Here is a 25719-nt window from a genome sequence, read left to right as displayed (position 1 = left end):
TCATTAGACTAGAAAGTACTTAGTTTACATGTATAAGTTAGAAAAGGGAGAAAGAGGACACAGAATATTCAGGAAAAACATTTACAAAGGTGGAAAGCTTCATGGATTATAGATGAGAGCACATTTATGAGTAGCTGGTACATTAAAATATCCCTTACGAATGTCTCCCCAAAAGTGGCATCATACTTACCTTCTATTTCAGAATTTCCATATAGGTTAGGGGTAGAAATAAACTATATTCCACCCCTACCCCCTGCCAAGATCTCATATTTAAAATGGGAATTAATTTGATTTAATAGTAAAGTCAGTAGTAGTAAACAGCCTAGAACATTAGAGACACTTTAGAATACCAATATTCTCTATTTGTAAAGTAATTATAATGTACTTAAGACTTGATTAATTTTCTTTTAAATGTCTAATGAGTTGTTAAAGAGACTTAAAATTCTAATTATTTTTCTTATTTACAGGTTAAAAATCTAACATTGCAACTGGAGCAAGAATCAAATAAGAGGCTGTTGTTACAAAATGAATTGAAGACACAAGCATTTGAGGCAGACAATTTAAAAGGTCTAGAAAAGCAGATGAAACAGGAAATAAATACTTTATTAGAAGCAAAAAGATTATTAGACTTTGAGTTAGTACAGATTACAAAGTAAGTCTCAACGTGAAATTTTTTTTATTCATTTAGTTTTATAACAATGTATATGGTTTTGGGGAATAGTTGCTTTTCACTGTACCACACCCACCACCAGTGCTTCTATATTTCTTTACCATCGGGTCCCTTCTCCCCTTTGTTCTCATCTCTACTTTCCCTTCCCTTCTAGTAGTTTCAATTCTGTAGTCATATTTGTTTTGATTTAATTTTGTTAGTTCTTTTCTTTTGTTTCTCTATAAAAGAAATAAATCATTCTGTAAGAAAGATTAGAAAACTACTGGCTTTACAGCAAATCTATGTATGGTGGAAAAAAGTTTTCTCCTAAGAGTTACATATCCACAAAAGTTACTATGTTTCTTCACACTAGAATAAAAATGAGATAAATTATTTTTTATGATGATTCAGTGCTGCTATTGAATTAGAAATTATTTTTATAATTTTTCATACTTATATTTTTTGTAAATATTTATTGAAAAACTATTATTGAAGGTAACATTGGTTTATAGCACTGTATATAATTAAGGAAATAGTGTCACACAAATGGGTATATCTTATGCCAAGTTAAGTGTTATTATAGCGTCAAAACTTATGTTACAATATCTTCATTTATAACCATAAATAATTCATGGATAAAATGTCAGTTTTCACTTGTGTTTATGTTGGTGAAATTCTTTCCCCCTCTAATAGCCATTATTTTAATTAAGTAATATGTTTTATAATTTTTCTTCTCCCCAAATACTTTCAGTGAGCACTTACTATGCCCTTTTATCAAGTATATACCTTAGGAAGTAGGAGTTGGAAATACAAAGTTATTAATATATAATATGGAAACCTAGCAGCTGAAGATTAAATTATTAGTCCTTGAAAATCATGTTTGTGATATATAGTTTATCTGTTTTACTGAGTCTGTTACTCCCTATGTGAATTGTACTTAAGTATATATATTTTATATACAAATGTGTATGTAGGTGTCTGTCTATGATCCTTGTCAGTTTATTGTGTTTGCCTCCCTCCTCATTTCTGTCTGGTTGATTCATTACCATTCTACTACTATTCTGTGCTTAATTAGCTATAAAATATAGTATAAATTATTTTTATTTATTGGATTATTTTCAAGTCTCTGAATTGTTTACTATATGATTTAAAATGTATACATAAGAATGCTTTTCTCTATAAAAATTTAAAAACAATTTTCAGTTTTGCTCTTTAGATTAATCCACAATTAATAGTCTCCTGGAAGTGACACCTTCACTAGGAAAGGGTTCCCTTTGCTTTGCATAGTATTATTTCATAAGGAGCAAAATTGAGTTAATATGATCCATTCAAATGTAAATGTAGTTAACAGATTATGAAGTATGATTTAAAAAAATAATTTAATAAACCTTTTTTTACTTTAGCACTTTTAATAAAGAAACTAAAGTTCTAGAGTAAATAGCATTCATTTTCTCTTTTCTTTCAAGACAATATAGAGGAAATGAAGGACAGATGCGGGAGCTCCAAGATCAGCTTGAAGCAGAACAGTATTTTTCGGTGAGATACATAAAGACTGTTAAAACCTAACTAAAAAGGAGGTGTTTCTATTTTTTGATGTGAACTGAATGACTCTGAAGTGTTTTTCATTATCTAATCTTGACATTTTCCTCTGAATCTGAGTTTGTAGTCTAACTTATAAAGAAATGACCATTTATGCTAATGTTCCAGAATGCCTTCAACCTAGGACTATATATGACTTTGTTAAGGGTTCTGTTTGCAAGCTCAGGTGACTTAACGTGCCACTATTATCAAGTATGATTCATGAATACACATTGCATTTTTTTTTTAAAGATTTATTTATCTGTGCATACAGAACTGGGGTACAGGCCAGAGGCTCAGGGGTGGTGAGAGGATTCACCAGAGACAGAGTGGGGAGCAGAACAGGCAGATCGACGAAGGACACTGCTGAGGGGAGCAGTGGGCGGGTCAGGAGAGGTCTGCCATGCCATGTGGTCACCTCTGGGGCAGGCGGGAATCGAACTCATGTGGAAGCGGCTTTAGATTCTCAGTGCTGTGCTTTAACCCGCTGCGCCACCAGGGAGGGCCACACATTGCATTTTTAAGTATAACTAATATTCAAGAACTTTTTCCTATTTTAGGTCTATATGCACTTTGTGCTTTGCACATAGAAATTTTCCTCATTTGCTTTAAATCAGTTATTTCCACTGCTGGTATTGATGAGTATTTAACCTGATGCTTTGAGAATTTATTGAATACTCTGAATTTTTTGTTTATTTCTTTGGAGCCATTATTGTGATATATGTCCCTCTTAATACTGCCTGTGCTCTATCCCATTTATGTTTGGGAAGATTGTGTCCTCATTGTCAACTGTTTCAAAGTATTTGTTTATTTCCTCATTAACCTGGTGGTTTTTTCAGTAGAGTGTTCTTCACTCTGCACATCATATGGGATCACTGGGTTTTCTTTTTGTAGTTGATTTCTAGTATGGTACCTTTATGATGAGAGAAAATTCTTGGTATGGTTTCAGTGTGCATGTACTAATTGATGTTTGTTTTGTGACCCAGTATGTGGTTAGTGCTGGAGAGTGATTTGTGTGTACTTGAGAAAAATGTGTATTCAGTTTAGGGGTTTTACTATCTTGTAAAACATTGTTAGACTTGTGTGGTCTAAATCTTTTTTAGGGCTATTATGCCCTAGTTTATTTTCTGTCTTATCGATCTGTCCATTGGGGAGAGTGGGGAGTTGTAGTCTCCTACCAGGTATGTACTTTCTCTGGTGTCTGTTTTCAGAGACTATAGTAGTTATCTAATGTGTTTGGTGCTTCCTCATTTAGTGAATATATTCTGATGAACATTATGTCTTTCTGATGTATTGTCCCTTTGATGATTATATAGTGTTCATCCATGTCTCTTGTCACCTTTATATCTGGATGTCTATTTTATGTATATAAGTATAGCTACCACTGCCTTCTGTTAGGTGTCTTTTGCTTGTAGAATTATTTTTTACTTTCATTTTATGTTTATCTTTGGATCTATGTATTATCTTTGTTTGGTTTTTGTATCAGAGTAATGATAGCCCCATAAAGTATTTCATTTGTTTTGCAGACGCTTTATAAAACCCAGGTAAAAGAACTTAAGGAAGAAATTGAAGAAAAAAACAGAGAAAATTTAAAGAAAATACAAGAGCTACAAAATGAAAGGTATGTACATTTGACTATAGAAAAAGGAGTAGCACTGCATTCTTAATTTTTTCCTTGCTGCTTTTATACAAATGCATAGCCAGGAATAAAAACATAAACAGTTCTTGTAACATTTTAAAGCTTAATTTAGATACTTCTATCTAAATTTGATGCAAAGCAGTAACCCCAGATAAGAACATGTTATGAACCTGAAGTCCTATATTATAATAGCACAGAACCACCTCTAGTATTTATAGTTACCAGTGACAATACTACCTCTTTTCCTAATGAAGTAGACAACTATTACACATCTTCTGTCTTTAGCTCCAACAACTTCTCTTCAACAAATGACCTTGCTTCCTGGAATCCAGAGAATGCCTATTGTCTCCCACCACCATAGCTGCTAATAACCTCTCTGCATCTGTACCTATAAACCCTGCTTTCCTTCTCATTCATATAAATGGATAATATATGCTTTTGCTGAAGCCAATCTCCTGACCCCATCTCTTTCTACATACTTTTGCATAGCATTTCAGTGTTCTCTAATCTTTTCTACATCAATTTTTCCCTTTGTACAATCATTTCCGTTATTACAAAAACATTGAAATACTTTTTTTAAAGCCCTACTTTCACTGCATATCTACTTGTAGCTACTTTTCATTTTTCTAATTACTTTTGTAATAAAATTCCCTGGAAATTGACTTGTCATTTATCTTTATATCCTCTTCTCCCATTCTTTTGAACTCACTCAAATCAGACCTTTATACTTACCACTTTACCTAGAAACCTTTCGCAAGATTATCAGTGACTTCAGAATAGTTAAAAGCAGTAGTTTTTCTCAGTTCTTATCTTAACTAACAGCATTTGATGTAATTGACTATGTTCACTTGACAGAATTTCTTCACTTCTGTGGCACAATTTTCTTCATTTGAACTTGTTATTCCTTCTGTTTCCTTTGTTCCTTTGTCCCATAAGGTTGGAAGATGCAAAGGTTCACTCTATACTTGTTCTCATTCATGGCTTTGAATAGCAACCACATACAAATACATTCTCCCCTGAATTCCAGACTTGTGTCTAGAACACAAGTTGTAACATGTCCAGAAAAAATTTTATTTCCTCATCTCACTTACCTGCCCTCTTCCCTGTGTACCCTACTTCAGTATGAGCAATTCTGTTATTCTAAGTGATTTAAGTAAAATTCTTGTAGTTATCCTATTCATTTTTCTTTTAGATTATACATGTAATAAATTTAGAAAATTTCCTAGCTATAATTAAAATAACTACCCAGAATCTGATCTCATCTTATGACTTGTACTGATTACCATACTGGTCCAGTTGCCATCATCTCCAATCTTGATTAGTATAGCAGCCTCCTAACTGGTGTCCCTTTCTCTGCCATTGTCCCCTTACTGTCTGATTTTAATACAGCAGCCAGAATTACCTTTTTAAAACAGAATACTCAGTATGAAAGTCCAAGTCCTTATATTGTCTTATTTAAAAAAAAAAAAAACCACTCAGTATTTGTTCTTCTGTCTTCTCACTGATCTACTAGATCTCTTAAAAGTTCTCCATCTCAGCCCACAGGGATTACAGCTGAGATGGGAAAAGGCACAAATGATGTAAAAATAAACTAAAAAAAAAAATTTCTCTCTTACTTTGCACATACCGGCTTTCTTCAGATCAGTCTTAGATTATTTGTATTAGTTATTCTATCTAAAACACTATTTTTCAGGTCACTGCATGACTCACTTCTTACTGCCTTCATATCGTTTCTCAACTGTTTTAGAGAGACCTCTTTGATTACTTTATAAAAAGTCACCAAGTTTGCAACCTTTCATAACTTTCCTCTTTTATTCTCTATGATATACTATACTTTACTTGTTCATTTTTAGAAATTGTCTGTTTCCCTCACTTATGTATGCTCCCTGAAGGCAGGAGCTTTCTTATTGTTCTATGCCTTGATTCATAGAACAGTGCTTGGCACATAGCAATACCCCAATATGTATTAGTTGAATGAATGAATATTCCTTTTTTGTAGTTGTTGTCTGGTTCCCTATTTGGCTTGAGTCAGAAAATTTTAATTGCATTACTTTCTTAGTAAAAAATGGTGGAAGTTATTTGCTCCTTAATTTAACAATCATTTATTGAGCATCTGTACAGGGGGATGTACATCATGATCTTGATAGTTTATCAAAGAGATGCTCTTTTGGAAGAAAAGGCAAACAAGTGATCTAGTCATGATTTCAAGTTAATTCTTGAAAAGCTTTAAGATATAATTCCCAGGAAATATTATAATGATCTGCAGATCTGTTTATAAGTCTTCATAATCTCATTGAATTTCAGAGCTGGAATTTAGTTTAACTCTCAGTTTATAGATTTGATTAAATTGAGCCCCAGGAAGGGAAAGGAATTTATTTGCCCACTTATTTTGTGATATAATGGAGATGCTGACCTTCTGGTAACAAGCTAACCTTTCCACTGTGGCATGCTGTATTCTGTTCCAAATTCACAACAGATTTCTTGGCAAAAGTAGATTGCTTTAAAAAAAAAAATAGATGGGCCCTCCCTGGTGGCACAGCAGGTTAAAGCACCACACTATGAAGCTAAAAGCCACTTCTGCATGAGTTCGATTCCCGCATGCCCCAGAGGTGACCACATGGCATGGCAGACCTGCCCACTGTTCCCCTCAGCAGTGTACTTCGTCGATCTGCCTGTTCTGCTCTCCACTCAGTCTCTGGTGAAGCCTCTCGCTGCCCCTGAGCCTCTGGACTGTACCCCAGTTCTGTATGCACAAATCAATAAATCTTAAAAAAAAAAAAAAATAGATGTAGACAGTTCGCCATTGCTTTATTAGCTTTTCTTAGGTATGCACAATGGCAGCCTTCTTTACTTTAGTTTTTCAAAGTGTGTGAAGGCCATTACTTTTCAGAAAGCTTGTAATGGATTTGTAGTTTATTTTAAGCAATGAAATACTAAATTCTTTTATCATTTAAAGATAATTATTTTTAAAACCCAAATGCTCAAAACTAGATGACCAGATCAAGTAGGTGTGGTATATATACACATAATGGAATATTACTCAGCAATCAGAAAGACAAAATTCCTGTAATTTACAGCAACGTGGGTGGAGCTGGAAGGGATTATTCTCAGTGAAATAAGCCAGAATGAAAAAGAATAATTTTAGATGGGTTCACTTACAGGAGGAATGTAGGGGAACCAAATAAGTGACCAGGAAAAAAAAAATTACAATAAAATAAAAATCGAAACCAGCAGACAATTTTAAGTCAGAGACATTCTGTAGGGGAAGAGGAGGAAAAGGATAAAAACAGGATAGGGAAGAACACAAGGGACTGTGGTGATGGTGCATGTGATTTGGTGATGGGAATTTTATGGGAAGTATACCTGAGAGGAGAAAGCAAATACTGTTCAAAAATGAAGAATGATTTAAAATATATAACATTTTAAAAAATAAAGAATTGTTTTTAAGCATATGATTGAGTTTGAAAGAGTGAACTTGTTTTGTTTATATCCATTCTTTTATATATCTGTTGCAGAGAAACTCTTGCTACTCAGTTGGATCTAGCAGAAACAAAAGCTGAATCTGAGCAGTTGGCTCGAGGGATTCTGGAAGAACAGTATTTTGAGTTGACCCAAGAAAGTAAGAAAGCTGCTTCAAGAAATAGACAAGAGATTACAGATAAAGATCACACTGTTAGTCGGGTAAGTGTGGTAGTCAGGTAAGTTATGTGACCCAAATTAGTAATCTTTTGAACAATATTTTTATGAGGATTAAATGAAATGAGATACATAGGTGGAGAGTAAATATATTACTAAAAGTAATCAATTAATATGTATTTTTGTTATTTCACCATTATTCGGGTGAAAAAACTGAGGTCCAGGAAGATTGAGGTTACAGAATAAGAAGTAGCACAAATTTTCTATTTTCTAATGTTAGTTCTTCCTTTCATTAATACCTATACGATATGAACATTTTTGTGTGTCTGATTGAATATTGAGATAATTTTTGGAAGATAACAATCATTTCAAATTATTTTAAACTGGGATGTATTTTAAATTAGAAACCCAGGAATTTTCTGTTATTAAGCAGTGTCTGATAGTCATCTGTATAGATTGAGAATTATCATTTTTAAGGTTATAGCTTTAAATATGAGACTAGCATACAGGCTGTGATTAACCTTTGTGTGTTTTGTTTAGCTGGAAGAAACGAACAGTATGCTAACCAGAGATATTGAATTATTAAGAAAAGAAAATCAAGAGCTAAGTGATAAAATGAGCAAGGCAGAGGAAGGTATGTCCACTTTTTAAAAAAAATATTAAATTAGTTGCACAGGTAAATATATTGTTTTTGTTGAAATATGTTTTTCTGTATGTTAAATAACTTCTTTAACTTAATCTTACTAGAATTTAAATAAAAAGAAAAAGGACGTAATGGATGTGTTAATTGAGGAGGTGAATGTGTAGTGGTACATTCATCAAATTATCACATTATGCACATTAAATATCATAATTTTATGGTCAGTTATACCTTAATGAAGCTAATTAGTAAAGTTACTGAAAGTTGCTCTATTACATTTGAGTAATATTAACTTGAACATGAACATTGTTAATTTGAAATGCAGCATTAATGCATATTATATAATTTATTGACAGAATATAAATCAAAGAAGGAAGAGGAGATCAATAATCTTAAGGCTGCCTTTGAAAAGAATATCAGTACAGAACGAACTCTTAAAACACAGGTATACATACATATGCTCTCATTCTTTTGCATGTGTTTGTATTTGAGTACTATATATTCAGAAATTATTACTTGTATTTTTTATACATTTTTTCAAACTGAAGTTAAAAAGTTGAAACTTTTCACTAGAACAAATGCAATATTCTTCATTACATATAGCATTCAGGAAATAGGATTTCTGCTGAGTTAAGAAAGTTAGTTTGTTTAATTATTGACTAGTAAGAACATGTTTTAAATTGTGTAGAAGAACTATCATTGACACTAGGAAAACTTAATGAAGAGAGAAAAACTCTGGTATGAAGCCAAGATAGAAGAATTGGAAATTACTCTTGAGTTGGCATAGCATTTTCCTTTGTATTTATTGACATAGCCAGATCAGATTTTTTTACACTAAAACTTGATGCCTTGTCATTTTATTAAGTTATCTAATAATTTAAATTTTCATAAATTACTTTGTACTTCAGGGGATTTTTATAGTAAGATAAATACTTTCTACTTTTTAGTAATAGGTTGTAATAACTTTCTTACAACTAATCTGCTCTCCTTCAGCAGTTCTTTTTTTTGCAGCTAGGATAAACATTCAGAAATATACTTTATCTGTTGAAAATTCTTCAGAGGAGATTTTGCTTATCTTCATGATAAATTAGAGATCATGGTGAGAAAAATGACATTGACTATATAAAAAATCAAGTTTGAGCCCAGAGCAATATAAGTTGTAAGAAAATAAAGTAGGAATAATATTTACAATGACTATAAAGCGCATTTGTGGCCCTCCCTGGTGACACAACAGGTTAAAGCGTGGCATTGCAAGCTAGCTGCAGCTGCTGCAGTGCAAGTTTGATCCCCGCCCCTGCCCCGGAGGTTATCCACATGCACAGCAGACCTCTTCTGTCTTGCTTGCTTCTCCCCTCAGCAGTGTACTTCATTGATCTACCTGTTCTGCTCCCCACTCTGTCTCTGGTGAGTTCTCACCACCCCTGCATCTCTGGTCTTTACCCCAGTTCTGTATGCATGAATAAATAAATCTTTAAAAAAAATTTGTATATAAAAAAAGACAATATAAGGGGGAAGATGGGAGGAGGAGTCAGGAACAGTTGAGAGAAAAAGAAACAGTAAAGGTTAAAAAAATGATCAACCTCAATATAAACCAAGAAAATTAAATTAAAAAGTGATACCTTTTCATAGAACAGCAGATTTAAAATTCAGGTTCATCAGAAACATGGGGGAAAGTTCATTCATATACTATTTGAAGAAATAAACTATAAGAACAGTATGTCAGAAACATTGTATTAAGATGAAAAAAAAAAAGAACCATATGACAGAACAAAGCATTTTCATGTGCATCTTCTTTGACTTTGTAACTGCCAATTTAGGAGTTTATTATATAGAAATAGATAAGGTCAAAAAATATATAAATGAAATACAATTACTGCAACATTATTTTTTTTAAGTAATTTTTTTTAAAAAGATCTATTTATGCATAAAGACCTGGGGTACAGGCCAGAGGTGCAGGGGCAATGAGAGGATTCACCAGAGACAGTGGGGAGCAGAACAGGCAGATCAATGAAGTACACTGCTGAGGAGAGCAGCGGGTGGGTCAGGAGAGGTCTGCTGTGCCAGGTGGGTCACCTCCCTAGTGGCTGAGGATCAAACTCATGCTGAAGCGGCTGCAGCTAGCTTTGCAGTGTTTTAACTTGTTGCACCACCACAGACGGTACTGCAACATTATTTTTAATAGTGAAAAAACAAAAACACCTATACATCCATCAATATAGTATAGATAAATCATGATATAAACCATGCACTGGAATACACCGGAGCTATTAGAAATTACTAGACTTACGTGCATGAAATAGATGAATAATATTTTCAATGATATATGACACAGTATTAGATTTAAAAAATAAGTTGCAGCAGAGAATATACAGTATGATCACACTTAAGTATATGTTATCTATTTATATATGGGTAAAAGAAAGACTATACCTAACAGTTTGAAAAAAGAAAAGATTTAAGCAGAAATGGACTTTAACTTTCTTCATGACATCTCTGCATTAGGATTTTTTTGTAATAAATATATATTAGATGTATTATTAGAAAAAAGCCAGATACACATTTATGCATGCAATGATGTCAGCTTTTAGTACATTTTAAAAAGTTATTGAAGGTCTCATCATCATCTAACCTAATCTAATCCAGTGTTAATGTGACTTCATTTGTATGGAAATGATGATACTGGTTAGGATTTTGTCTGTCTTAATAGAAAATCTATGATTTTTTTTTCTTTTTACATTACTATACCATGTATACTATAACAAGTATACCATGACTTTTGTTTTACAGTTTATATAGTTAAATTCATGTACTTTAATAACTTCTGTTTTGAGTGTATTGTTTTCTTGGCAAAAAGGATTACTTCAACTATTTTTGTTCCATTCCTAGACAGAGTCCCTCTCCCTGTACTTTCCTATGTATTCAAAAAAAAAGTTACCTTTGGCATTTTTGCCTGTGTACTGTTTCCTTTCATTTTAATGCCATCCTTGGCTTGTCCCAGTAATACCATTTCTTCTTTGCTTATCCATTCCTTTTTGTCATTTTAAGAAACATATGTGAACACATATACAGGTACCTTTATAGCATTCCTTTACCACCCTATACTATAATGCTTGCTTGTTTGACTCCTCTACCAATCTAGAATGCCTTTGGGGTATGAGTGTATTTTCTGTCTTTATATTTAGTGACTATCAGAGTTTTCTATACAATATAATAAATGCTAAATAATCGTTGAACAGCAAATGGATTTTTGTTATATTTGATCAGTGAAATAAGTCAATAATAGTCACTTGTGCTACTGGTTATGTCTCAGTCTTCTTAAGGTTCTCCTAATTTTCATAGAAACAAAATGCCTGATTTTGATGGAGAAGTAAATTCCAGTGGAGATTGATGTTGCCAATACAATAGAGATGCTTATTAACAATTTCTTAAAATATTTGAATAGGCCGTTAACAAGTTGGCAGAAATAATGAATCGGAAAGATTTTAAAATTGATAGAAAGAAAGCTAATACACAGGATTTGAGAAAGAAAGAAAAGGAGAATCGAAAGCTACAACTGGAACTCAACCAGGAAAGAGAGAAATTCAACCAGATGGTAGTGAAACATCAGAAGGAACTGAATGACATGCAAGCGGTAAGGTTTGTGCACATGTGTACATGTATGATTACTTTATAAATTGTTAATACTATAATACACTTATTATCTGTTGATCTTGTTTAGGTTATTTTAGTATAAAATGCATACTTTGGTGTATATTCCTCCAAATTTGACTATTATTAAAATCTGAACCATGATCTTGAAAAATGGGTAAGATGCTCTGTTGACAACCACTGTGACATGAAAAATTTTACTAATTAACATTTTTTTATTAGAGATGCTAATTTTAGAAAAACAATCAAGAATTTTGACTGAAACTAAGATATGGTTGATTAAAATTCACTATAGTTGGTATAAAGGCTTGTTGACATATGACTATGTTTAATCAGGACTAATTTTTCTAAATCAGAATATCAGAACTTAATATTTAGTTACTTCCTGTATTGTTACTAACACTAAATTAAGACCATGACATCTCTGATCTTAGTCAGACTTAGACCCAAACATTGACTCCATCATTTTTGGCTTTACCATCCAGCATAGTTTCCTGTACCTTTTGAACAACTTCATTTGGACTCATAAGAGAAACTTCGGTTATTTAGTGTTACTGTTGTTTTTTTTTTTAATGCTTTGTATTAAAAAAAAACTAACAATTCTTATTTAAAGCAAGGAATAAAGGATTGTGTCTAAGCACTGCATTACTGAGAAAGAGAACTTTTTTGGAAGTTTCAAAACCTGTGTGTAAACTTTCATGAATTTTACAGTAAATTTTTGGTATTAGCAGTTTTATTTTTTAACCTTCCTCCCCAGTATTAGCAATTTTAGATTGCTTATTTGTTTTAGATTTAAATTTGGATCATTTACTTAGAGTTCCATTAGTGCTTAATTTTGGAAGCTTGATCTTGACTCAGTGTTTTTCAAAAATAGCAACTGGTAGAAGAATGTACACATAAGAATGAGCTTCAGATGCAGTTGGCTAGCAAAGAGAGTGATATTGAGCAATTGCGTGCTAAACTTCTGGACCTTTCGGATTCTACAAGTGTTGCTAGTTTTCCTAGTGCCGATGAAACTGATGGAAACCTTCCAGGTAAGAATATTTGTATGACTATTAAAGTTTGCTTATTGTATGACTATTAAAGTTTGCTTAAATATCATGGTAATTAATGTATGTTTGTTTCATTTTGTTTTATACCTCTTTCTCATTGTCTGTGGATTATTAAGAAGGAATTTATTTCTGATAGCTAAAATATGACTATGTACTTAGTACATTTTATAGAATAAATGGAATCATGAACAATCTTAGCCTGTTAAAATAAATAGGAAAAAAGCTGCCTGAGTAGTAACCTGAAGAAGTTTATGAACTTATGTTGATTAGTTTAACTCCCTAGTGAAAGTTGAAGCTGTTGCTACACTTCACTATTTTAAGAAAATTGTACATTTTCATGAGTAGCAGCTTTTTAATGTTATTTTCTATTTTTGTACTAAAACTAAGAACTATACTTCATCAGAAGAACAGCAACTCTGAATAGCAACCTACTCAATATAGTAATGATAAATTTTAATCAGGCTTAAGTTTCAAGTTTGGAAAAATAATTTTGGAGATGCACTGTGGGGGCAGGGATTCAAGTAAAGGTAAAAGTGAGTAGTAGGAATTCAGACTTTTTTCTTTTTCTCAGTGGAAAATCCATTAAAACTAAATAGCCTTGGTTTTGGTTAATTGTAGTATAAACTATCACATACACATATTTAATATAATAAGTATTCTTCAAGGTTTTGGAAGTTGAAAGTATATGCTTCAAAGTAGATTTTAATTTGTATAATTCCTGGTAATGTATGAATAGAAAGATATATACGAGGTGGCATCAAGGGATTCTATTTTAACAAATATTACTTGGGTTTTTTTTTAATTTAATATAAAAACTTTGATAAAGTAATAGTTTTTGACCAATAATTCTTGGTGATACTGAGGATGGGAAGTTAATTCCACTCTTATTTGTAAACCATGTGCTTCCCTGGAAAGGGAATGGTAGGTAATGTATTATGTTTTATTTCAATGGTCAAGGAATTCTTTTCTTGTCCCTCATTAGCACCAGTATAATTTTAGATCTCTTTAGTAAAGAAATTCTTAATCTATTTAGTATAGGTTTAGTATCCTGACCAGAGGTTGCATCCTTATTCCTCCCACTTCTCTTTAACTGTGTTATGAGTGTCTGGATTTTCTCTGTATTAGGTTAAATATTTCAAAGACTTAACCATTATTGGGTTTCTGCTACTTAGATTTTTAAATTGACAGATGAATTTGGGAGAACTTGATGAGAAAGATGTGAGTGTTATTCTCCATCCTGGCCTATTCAAGAAGGCTAACCTTAGAGTATCATCAGATAGTTTGATTGACTGGCTTAGGTTAGGAATCCATGTAGATTTAGAATCCACCTAGGAGCAGTCAGCAAAGAAATTTTAAATTTTTTTTACCAGAACTATTCTGAGTACATTGTTTATAATAGCTGTATATTTTCAGACTTTGTTTTTAAAGTTTTCAAAGTCCAAGTGAAGAAAAAAGTATAAATGAAACAAGTGTTAGAGGCCACTGCGCATTGCTATACAAGGAAATCATCTAGGTGTCTTTTTCTCTATCATTGTTTTCTCAGTGTTGAAACTTGAAAAGATTTCTACAGTGCTATACATATTCTTAATTTTCATATTAGAGATAGAAATTAATGGATAATCAAACTTATTTTAATCTTCAAATTTATTTTTCTGGAGAAACTGTGTTTATGATTTGAAACACAGAATTTTACTTGTAGATTGCCACTTAGTTTGGAAGAGATCATAGTTTGAAGGAGGTGCTTACTGGTTAACTTCATCTAAGCCAGGAATACATAAACAGAGGAGAATCTAGTGTATATATATTTAGTTATCACCAATCTTAGTTCAGTAACTTCCTTGAGAGAATTCACCAAAAGAAGAAAGTAAAATTGTTTACTATAATATTATTGTTTTAAATGGCAAAAATCTTAACATCTTTTTCAATGCTCTGTATTTCCTCATTTAATTTAAATTAGAGGAAATATAAATTGGGCTGATTTGATTCATAAACTTGATATATAAATTTGTATGGAAACTTTGAATTGACAAGCGAAGTTATAACATTTCATTGAAAATATATTAAAGAAAACACTGGACGATTAATCTAAGCCTGAGGCCAGAAGGCATAAATATTTTTGACATTTACTTTCATAGAAAAATAAATAGGGGAAGATACAAATACAATTTTCTGTCACTCAAGATTTCTGACTGTCACATCTTTTACTGTGAGACTTAAGTAGATTTAGGAGTATCATCAGATGCTAAGACTACTTTGTTACTATTTTTGATTTTAATGTTGTCCAGATTATTCTTTAAAATAAGAGCTTCAATTTTTGGTATATTGAGAGGAAATTTTCCTAGCAATAACTTTTTATTTTGAAAAATAAGAACATTGAGACCTCTTTGGTGGCACAGGGGTTAAAGTCCCATTGCTATCAAGCTATTGCCAGCAACTGTGGCATGAGTCCCATCTCCAGCCAGGTTGATAATTCACATGACATAGCAGACCTCTCTTGCTTCCCTCCCTGCTCCGTGTATTTCAGTAGATCTACCTGTTCTGTTCCCCACTCTGTCTCTGGTGATCCTTTCACCCCCTTTACCTCTGGCCTGTTCTTGTATGCATAAATAAGAATAAATATATTTTTTAAAAGATTTATTTATTTATTCATATAGAACTGGGGTACAGGCCAGAGATAAGGAGGCTGAGAGGATTCACCAGAGCCAGAGAGGGGAGCAGAACAGGCAAATCAGCGAATTACACTGCTGAGGGGAGCAGTGGGTGGCTCAGGAGAGGTCTGCCGCGCCATGTGGATCTCCTCCGGGGCAGGCGGGAATCGAACTCATGCAGAAGTGACTTAAGCTTCTTAGTGCTGTGCTTTAACCCGCTGCGCCACCAGGGAGGGCCCAAGAATAAATATTTTTAAAAAAGAAAATATTTTGGGCCCTCCCTGGTGGCGCAGCGGGTTAAAGCACAGCACTGAAAATCTAAAGCCGCTTCCGCATGAGTTCGATTCCCGCCTGCCCCGGAGGTGACCACATGGCGTGGCAGACCTCTCCTGAGCCACCCACTGCTCCCCTCAGCAGTGTAATTCGTTGATCTGCCTGTTCTGCTCCCCGCTCTGTCTCTGGTGAAGCCTCTCGCCACCCCTGAGCTTCTGGCCTGTACCCCAGTTCTGTATGCACAAATAAATAAATCTTAAAAAAAAAAAAGAAAGAAAAAAAAGAAAATATTTTGAATAATCATTAACCTTCACATGTTATTTAGTATAAAACTGCCCTTTGTTTTTTAAGTTATGGCCATTATTTACAAAGGATGGCTTTTATAGCCTAATTCAGAAGAAAGTAAAATTGAAAATAATCATTTATTTATCAAGTGTTTATTCTGTGTGTAAGATGTCATTAGGGTATATGGAAAAAGCATTAGCTCCCTATTTTTACAAGCTTTACCAAGGAACTACATAAAGAAAATAATTATTAATTATACTGAGAAGAAAAGTTGGGGAAAATGAGGGATCATTTTGAACTAAAGTTTATAATTTTCTCCACTTTAAAAACAGCTACAGTTTATCTCAAAGGGAATAACAAAAGCAAAGGACTTTAAGTACATGGAAGAAGTTGGAACAAGATTACCCTTTATTCAGTTAACTGCAAAGTTTGTTAAAATACTGAATAGCATTATGCTTTAGGAATATAAGCTCAGAAATTAGCCTGCCTGTGCGAACCGTACAGTTTTTAACGTTATCTTCAGTCTCTTCATTTGTACTTGGAGGATAATAGTAGAATGTACCCTAACTTATATTAGGAAGAATATAGTGCCTTGTATTGTTGGAATTATATACAGACATTTTTTATAAGGCACTGGGAAATAATACATGTTCAGTAAATGTTGCTTATTGTTTTTATTGTTACTGTAAAACTGAGTTGTTTTATAGCTTTTAAGTTATGTGGAGAAAGACAGTATATATTTTCATTAGGGTTCATGATTTGAACCATAGTGTAACCTGTCACATGAAAGCATTCCACTTTGAAGTTGGTTACTTTTGTTTCAAATGTAATGAAATATAGAAAATATTTTAATGCTCTTTAACTTGATTAAAGAGAAACATTTCTAATTAGATGATTTCATCAGAAGCCCATTCCCACCCCTCAGGTATTTTTAATATAAACATTTATTCTATTTAATGGGTAATATTTACAAATAATACCCTGGTCAGTTTAATCAAGGAATTTTCAGAAATTTTCTTTACACAGTAAAGTATTAGCAATTGACCATTTGAATTTTTCTATTATTTTATGGTTTATTAAATTCTGATACCAGAAATTATTATTAAACTATTTTTAATTTGAAATTAATTGTAATTGGACTCACCAATAGTGTATTAACTACTGCTATTCCAACTAAATTCAGGTAGTTTTATTGAAATTGTTGTCAGTGTTTTACCAAAAAGTTTATCAGAATATTGTACTGAGAAAACAAATAAAATGCTTGTCTCTTATTCTTTATATCTAGTTGATTCTGCCTGCATTCCTTATTTATTTATCTTCTTATCTTCTGTGAGTAATAGGTCACTTCTATACTTTTGCTTGCTCTTTCTTGTATAAATCATGGCTATGATTTGTTCCACTTGCTGCATAATTTTTTTTTTGCTAAGTATTTTTATATGAATGTTAAATTATATGTAAAGTTTTTGGTATCATCTCCCATTTAAGCTGCAATCCATTCCAGTCTTGTCTGGCTCTTAAGGATATTGTTATTACTTCATTCTTTTATAATTGGGTACTAAATGTTAATTTTATGGGAACAGTGGCTTGGAATTTTTTTCTGCAATATTTGTATGGCCATAAAGTTGATTTGTGTGATTGAAGCATGAAAGAGCAAAGTATAGCATATATCCATTTAGCTGTGTTCAAATGCTTGTTGCTGCATGCTATCAGACAATTTGTAATAGCTTTTCTTTTTGTTATAATTCAAGACTGAATAATATATATTCTTATTTCCCAGAGTCAAGAATTGAAGGTTGGCTTTCAATTCCAAATAGAGGAAATATCAAACGATATGGCTGGAAGAAACAGGTACCATATGCTTCACTTTAGCTAATTGTTATCTTTTTACTTTTAAAGCATAAAACTTGATTTACATTTTCTGTTACTAGCATACTAGTAGTATGCTATTCAAGAGAAATACAAACTTAAAATGAAATATTGCCACTTCTTTGGTATTAACCATTTATGTAGCCCCTTTATACTTAGAATGAAGAAAGATATGAGCAATTACCAGAGTGTATTGATGTTTTTATTTTCCAGTTTAAGAAAAATTGGTTGTGGAAATTTAAATGATTTTAAAGTAATACAACATAATCTAGACATAATAATTTGTATGCTATCACTTTAAACCAAATTAATGTTCTCATGCATCTTTCCAATTTGTTCTCATTTCAGTATGTTGTGGTAAGCAGCAAAAAAATTTTGTTCTATAATGATGAACAAGATAAAGAACAATCCAATCCATCTATGGTGTTAGACATAGAGTAAGTCACATGTTACCTACTTTTTTTTTCTTTACATATTTTTAAAACATTATATTAAAGCTCACTTTAGCAAAATGTGAGTGGGAAAAACTTGTATACCGGACTCATGTATTCTAAAGACTGTTTTTCATTTGTTTATTGATTTAAGATCAGAGCTGTCTTGAAAAGTGTTTGAATCTCTCTGTGTGTGTGTGTGAGTTCTTTTTAAAAAAGAGGTCAAAAAGGTCCATAATAATCTTAGGTTTTCTTCTTATATTTAATCTGAAACCTCTGCTGCTTGTATTAACATTACTATAGATTGTATAAAAATCAGATAGTTCTGTATTTAAGGAGCTTAAAGACTAGTAGAAGAGATGAAACAGTAAGAAACAATATAAATTCAAAGTGAAGTGCAGTGGGAGCCTTCTCTGGTGATGCAGCCCTGTGAAGATATCTGCAGCTTCTGCAGCGTGAGTTTGATCCCCAGCCAGGGAGGTGACCCACATGATGTAGCAGATCTCTTGTCCCTCCTGCTGTTCTCCTCAGCAGTGTATTTCAGTTGATCTGCATGTTCTGATCCCCACTCTGTCTCTGGTGAACCCTCTCACCTCCCTGCACCTCTGGCCTGTACCCCAGTTCTTGTATGTATAAATAATCTTTAAAAAAAAAAAAAAAAGAATGAAGTGTAGTGGATGCTATTCAAAAGCAATATAAAGTTAAAATGAAGTATTGCCATTCCTTTAATATTAACATTTGTGGAGCCTGTTATACTTAAAATGAAAAAAGAATTGAGCAGCTACCAGAAAGTACTGACATTTTATTTCTTGATTAAAAAATTAAATGTCAGCTCTAGTAGGATACTACAAAAACATTAATGAGGTATGTAACATCTAAATTATACATTTTAGATTGATGAGTTTGCCATTGTTTTACCTTTTTTTTTAGGTGCAATTTTCATACAATGAAATGCACAAATTTTCAGTGATCTTTGACTATTATAACACCCATTGAATCATCCAGTGCAAATAAAGGACATTTCCATCACCCTCCAGAAAGCTCACATGCCCTTCTCCTGGGTTGAGGAGGAAAATCTGAATTCTATCAGTGAGATTAGTTTTATCTATATCTATCCTAAAGGTCACATAAATGAAATTACAGTGTGTATTCTTTTTGTGCCTCACTTCCTTCATTCACTATAGTGTCTGAGTAATATGCTACATTGCTTCCAGTTTGGGGCTATTATAAATAAGACTTCTTATAAATAAGACTTCTGTGAACATTATGGACTTAAGTTTTTATTTTTCATGGGTAAATACTTAAGAGTGGAATCTTGGGTCATATAGTTTAACCTTTAAAACAAATACCAAATAATTGTTTAAGTGGTTATCATATTTTTTTATTCTATAATAGTACATATATTTTACAAACATGTGCTGTTGTCAGCCTTTGATTTGTGATATTCTAATGGATATGATGCTCTTATTGTCACATGTAAATCTTCATTACTAATAATGCCAAGAAATTTTGGATTTCATGACATCATTAATGATGAATCCATTCTTCATTGGCCTTTTGTATGCCCTCTTCAATGTCTCCAAGTCTTTTGCAAATGTTTAAACTGGGTGCTTATACTTTTAAGATTTATTTGTACAAATTTTTAATGTAATTTTGATATAAATCCTGTGTCAGAAATATATAATACAAATCTTATGTCAGAAATATATAGCACAAATATTTCCCAGTCTCTGATTAGCCTCTTCATATTCACATGTATACTGACTTTGAATCCTGTAATCTTAACTTTCATTTAGCAGTTTTGTAGATTCTTTCATGGATTACACAGGAGTTTTCTACAGATTTGCAATTCTGTAATTTCCAAATGGTGAATTTTCTTTTCAATCTGTATGTCTTTATCCTGTGTATAGATTCATATGACCACCACCACAGTCAAAATGTAAACCTCATTCCACCCTTTTATAGCCACAAAAGGCACCCTTTCTCCTCCCTAATTGCTGACAACTACTAATCTGTTCTCCATCTCTATAACTTTATCATCTTGATGATACTATATAAATGGAATAAAATAGTATGTAACCTCTGGAATTAGTTGTTTTTTTTTTTTTCCACTCAGCAGTAAATCCCTTTCACCATTGAAATTATAGTTTGTTTTCTTCAGTTATTGGGTAGTATTCATGGTTAGCCATTCATTGGGCTTGTTTCCATTTTTTGGGTTTAGGACTAAAGCTGCTGTGAAATTCATGTGCAAGTTTTTACAGACCTATAACTTTTCAATTCTTTGTGGTTAATGAACTAGGAGAACATCTGCTGGGTCAGATGATGACCAGATACTTAGTTTTATAAGAAATCATCATATTCTATTCCAGAGTGGTTCTGCAGTTAATATTTCTGCTGTAATTGTTTGAATGACCTAGTTTCTACATATTCTTATAATTATTAACTGTTTTTATTCATAAAACTCCCATAGATGTTGTGATTTTTTAAAATTTGTCATATCTGTATATCCTATGTAATGAGCTCTGTGTCTTTTTCATTTATTAAGTTTTATAATGGCCTATATCATGTTTTTATTTTAGTAAATTGTTTCACGTTCGACCTGTTACACAGGGAGATGTGTATAGAGCTGAAACTGAAGAAATTCCTAGAATATTCCAGGTAAAAATTATAATTTTAGAAATCTTTTTTTTAATATAAGTATTAAATACAAAGTATATATACTGTATATATACTGTATATATATATATGAAGTATAAATATACAAATGTTTTTATACATTTGAAAGACTAAGACTTTTAAAAATTTTTCTTTTACCATTTCTAAATGTAGATTCTATATGCAAATGAAGGCGAATGTAGAAAAGATGTGGAGATGGAGCCAGTACAACAAGCTGAAAAAACTAATTTTCAAAATCACAAAGGCCATGAGTTTATTCCTACACTCTACCATTTTCCTGCCAACTGTGAGGCCTGTGCCAAACCTCTCTGGCATGTTTTTAAGCCACCTCCTGCCCTAGAATGTCGTAGATGCCATGTTAAGTGCCACCGAGATCATTTAGATAAGAAAGAGGATTTAATTTCTCCATGTAAAGGTAAGGCATGGAAATTATTTTTATGACTTACAACAAATTAGAGAATTAACTCTCAGTGAAATAACTTCTTCAGGTATAGTATTTTCTATACCAAATTGAAAAAAAAGTAGATTTAGCTTTGATACAGTATTTTTAAAGGGAAGTATCTTTTTCTAAAAACAAAGATACCACCAAGTTATTCTAAATTGGTTAACAGAGGTATATATGTGTGTTCTACTGTATTCTAGCTTGAATCCCCATGCATCCCCCCCACTATTTTTGTCTGCTTTTCACTGCCTAGACTATATTTTGTAAAATATGCTAGTTTAGCTTAGGTAGTTCAACCAAAATAGCACAAATGTATTTTAACAATACATTTGTTTATAAAAATACATTAGTTTGTTTCATGGCTGTGTTTTATTTTTGTACTTTTGATTTTACTTTATCATTAGTATATAATTAATATTTCTTTTAGATTTTCAGCCTTAATTAAATTGAAAGGGGGATATTGTCCAAATATAGTGAATCTTTTAAATTTTAAGAAACTTACAAAATTATTTTTCAATGGCATTTTAAAGAAATTTTATTACTTTTTTTTTTTATATATAGTAAGTTATGATGTAACATCAGCAAGAGATATGCTGCTGTTAGCATGTTCTCAGGATGAACAAAAAAAATGGGTAACTCATTTAGTAAAGAAAATCCCTAAGAATCCACCATCTGGTTTTGTTCGTGCATCCCCTCGAACACTTTCTACAAGATCCACTGCAAATCAGTCCTTCCGGAAAGTGGTTAAAAATACATCTGGAAAAACAAGGTAAGGATTGAAATGTTAACCTTTTTAATGATATAGTATAGTTTTTGAAATTTTATTGTTTTTTTCCCTATAGAAGGCATTAATTGTAAATAGGTACTTATATATGACTTAAAATGAAACTTGAAATTACAAATTAACATGGTTTCTTTTAGAGAAGTTAGTAATATTTATAAATATGTATTTAGCTCTGTCAAATGATATTATCACTGGTTGGGAGGTGTAGTACTTTTTATCCTTTAATGTTTTAAACAAAACTGTGGTTTGTTCATTTTTTAAAATGTAAGTAGATTCACTTAAAACTTTGCTCACTTCATTTTTAAGCACATTGGCTTTTTTTAAAAAAATTTTCTTTAAATTGGTACTATCAGTGACTCATGTTATAAATTAAACTTCTAAGAATAAAAAGAAAAATAAACTTACTAGTTACTTACCCTTTTTGGGAGGGGGAATTTAACAGGTTTTGATGGAACTTTAAGAATATATATATATATATATATATATATATATATATGCATGCTGTAATAATGACAGAACCTAACTAATCCTTTCTTTTTTATTTATTTTTTTCTAAACCCTTTCTTGAAGAGAGGTTATATTTCAAGTTCTCATCTTGACATAACAGATGAGATTCAAAGCTAAGCAACTTACAAACAAGATCACATAGTAAACTAATGGCATAGTCAGATTTAGGAACCATTTTCATCCCATTCTAAAAAGCCTGTATTTTTTCTCTTTTATCATATACCAACTTTCCCTAGAATATAATACCTACATTAAAAGAGCATTTGAATCTGGAAACTGAAACCTAACTGATTTTGCTTCTCTCTGCTCACATCACCCAGATTTTCCAAGTAACCTGAAAACTGTCTTTAATTCATCTGATTTCTTCACTCCATTCTGTCAAAGCCAACCAAGTCTTATGCTTTGAACTAACTTGTATCTTGTTTTTACTCTAGTATCATTGCTTCATTCTTGATACATTCCTGTAGATTGCTGTATTAGTCCTCTTTTGTATACTAAAATTATTTAAATTTTTTAAAAATAGATCTTAACTTTGTAAAAAAAAAAGTGTTTTAAACTGATTGTAATTGAAAAGGAAATAATACTAAGTGTATTTTTCTTTTTTCCTAATTATTGTCTTTTTTTCCCTCAACAGCTAACCATATAGCACCTTGTGGAGTCACGTGGGATGCTACCTGATAAATGAGGCTTCTTTAACCAGGCAGAGCAGACAGGCTGTTCCTTTGACACAAATATCACAGGCTTCAGGGTTAAGATTGCTGTTATTCTGTCCTTGCTTTGGCACAAAAGCATCTGAGGGTTTTTTTTATTGCGGGTTTGCCTACAGGTAGATTAGATTAATTATTACTATGTAATGCAAGTACGATTGGGGAAGCTTAGCTAGATATATTTTTTTAAAAAGGTGCAGCCTTTTTGAATTCTAAGAAAATGCCTGTCAATCATGATAGAACATAATTTTCCTCATGTAAGTCAGAGGAAGATACTTTCACTTTCTCGTGGAATGGCTATCACTATCATGGAAGTACTAATGAAAATATCTCAAAATGAGACAACTGAAAATTTTTTAAATGACTTCAGTTTTTGTGCTCTTGCAGGACTATACAAAACTATTTTAAGATATAGCAGTGACGTCACTTGACTTCAGTGCTCTCACTGTAGAATCTAAAAGCCTTACTGTTTTTTGCCCATCGTGGACTTAATGGAGAATAAATATCTTACATATGCTTTACAAAATACTGTATGTGTTTCAGCAAGTTTATGGATTGGGGAATGGGAGAAGGCAAAAAAATTTACATTTAATCTATGCATTTTTTGCCAAGCCATATTGAGTTATTTTACTACTAGAAACATTAGGGACTAACTGTACAAAAAGAACCAAGTTTAAAAGCATTTTGTGGGGTACATCATTTCTGTAATTGTATAATGTATTTCTTTGTGGTTTTAAGTGATAAAGACATTAAGTTAACAAACATATTAAGAAATGTATGCACTGTTTGAAATGTAACTTATTCTTAGTACACTTTCAATGGGAGTTGCATTGCTCTTTTAGTGCCTTAATTTGAGAGAATTATTTTACTGCCATGACTAAATATAGAACTTTCAAAGACATTTTCAAAAAATGATGTCAGTGGGTTTTTTCTTTGATAATTGGTTTAATTCTAAAATATATGCATACTTGTTGGACTTTAATAAGTTGATTATAATCTTCATTGAGCTACCTGCAAAAATAATGACTATAAAATTCTACAAAATGTGTAGGTTTTACCATTATAAAGAAAAATTATGACAATACATCTGATGTTTTCCAGTTAACATAGGAATTACCAGATAAACACTCTTGTCAAATAACAAGAGTTGATTCTTAAGGGCAGTATGATTTATTATCTTTTTAACCAAATACCTCCTCAGTAATTTATAATGGCTTTGCAGTAATGTGTATCAAATAAGAAGCACTGGAAAACTGATTCGTCTCTAGGACGATATGCATGTTTCAAGTGGTATCAAAAGCCGCACTGATGGATATGTAATAATAAACATATCTGTTATTAATATGCTAATGACTCTGTGCTCATTTAATGAGTAATAAAAATAATTTATGGAGAGATACTTTTAATAATGACTTCTATGGTGTTTTCTCATGGCTGAAATGAATGGAAACCATGCTATAAAATAGTTTCTGACTGTATACAAATGTTTGTTAAATTGTAGATTAAAGTGAGTTTTAAAAAGATAAAACCTGGTTTGCGCTCTAAAACAAGTAGTTTAAACAGTTTTCCATGGGTCTTTTGAATTTGTTACTTCTTGAGAGCACAGGCTCTGGCAAGCCAGTTTTCTAGACTCTTCCAAAGAGATTTGATTAATGAACTTGCTTAGAGGCTCTTGTATCTTTCTTCAGAGGAAGGGCTATAATACAAATTATGTATCCCTTTGGGTTAAAGTTGACAGATTGTCTTATTCTCATTGTAAAAGACTCTGGTATGCCAAACTTGAGGTTTCTCAGTTATTGTGTAGACCTGATGTATGTATAACACCTAACAGGGACACTTTATCACCACCATGAGATAATAGAATGAAAAGTTTTTTAGAGTACTGTATAAACAGACTGAATCAAGCAAAAGAACCACTGAACTCATGGACAGATCATGTGAAATTATCCAGTCAGAGAAGGAAAAGGAAAAAAGAATGATAAGAGTAAAGAAACGGCACATTATCAAATAAAACAATATATGCACATGGGAATCCCAGACAGATTATAAGAAGACAATGGAACAGAAAGCTTACATAAAGAAATAATGGCTGAAAACTCCCCAACTCTGGTGAGGGAAATAGACACCCAAACTTGAAACAGCCAGCCAATCAAGACTACTATACCAAACAGGAGTCAGAAGGAGTCAGTCACCACTAAATATGCTGTACAATAACTGCTAACAGAAGTTGCTCAAGTTGAAAGATGCGAAATAGCAAC

General features: G+C 32.2%; 1 protein-coding gene across 1 annotated transcript in view; it reads left to right on the top strand.

The window, feature by feature from the left end:
- The window catches only part of ROCK1 (Rho-associated, coiled-coil containing protein kinase 1), a 106161-nt gene extending 81354 nt beyond the window's left edge, over positions 1–24807 (top strand). The window contains exons 20-33 of the mRNA XM_012725778.1: positions 468–652; positions 2116–2185; positions 3754–3848; positions 7382–7547; positions 8043–8136; positions 8499–8587; positions 11585–11773; positions 12665–12824; positions 17826–17896; positions 18263–18351; positions 20925–21003; positions 21175–21436; positions 22025–22232; positions 23389–24807. Coding sequence (XP_012581232.1) covers positions 468–652; positions 2116–2185; positions 3754–3848; positions 7382–7547; positions 8043–8136; positions 8499–8587; positions 11585–11773; positions 12665–12824; positions 17826–17896; positions 18263–18351; positions 20925–21003; positions 21175–21436; positions 22025–22232; positions 23389–23392 — 1761 coding nt within the window. The 3' untranslated portion in view covers positions 23393–24807. The remainder of the gene's footprint in view (positions 1–467; positions 653–2115; positions 2186–3753; positions 3849–7381; positions 7548–8042; positions 8137–8498; positions 8588–11584; positions 11774–12664; positions 12825–17825; positions 17897–18262; positions 18352–20924; positions 21004–21174; positions 21437–22024; positions 22233–23388) is intronic.
- The last annotated feature ends 912 nt before the right edge of the window (positions 24808–25719 follow it).

Source organism: Condylura cristata, unplaced genomic scaffold, assembly GCF_000260355.1.
Source record: "Condylura cristata isolate star-nosed mole 26May11 unplaced genomic scaffold, ConCri1.0 scaffold00016, whole genome shotgun sequence".
Classification (NCBI taxonomy): domain Eukaryota; kingdom Metazoa; phylum Chordata; class Mammalia; order Eulipotyphla; family Talpidae; genus Condylura; species Condylura cristata.
Note: the sequence above shows the minus strand (reverse complement) of the source record. Positions and strands in the feature narration are given on the sequence as shown.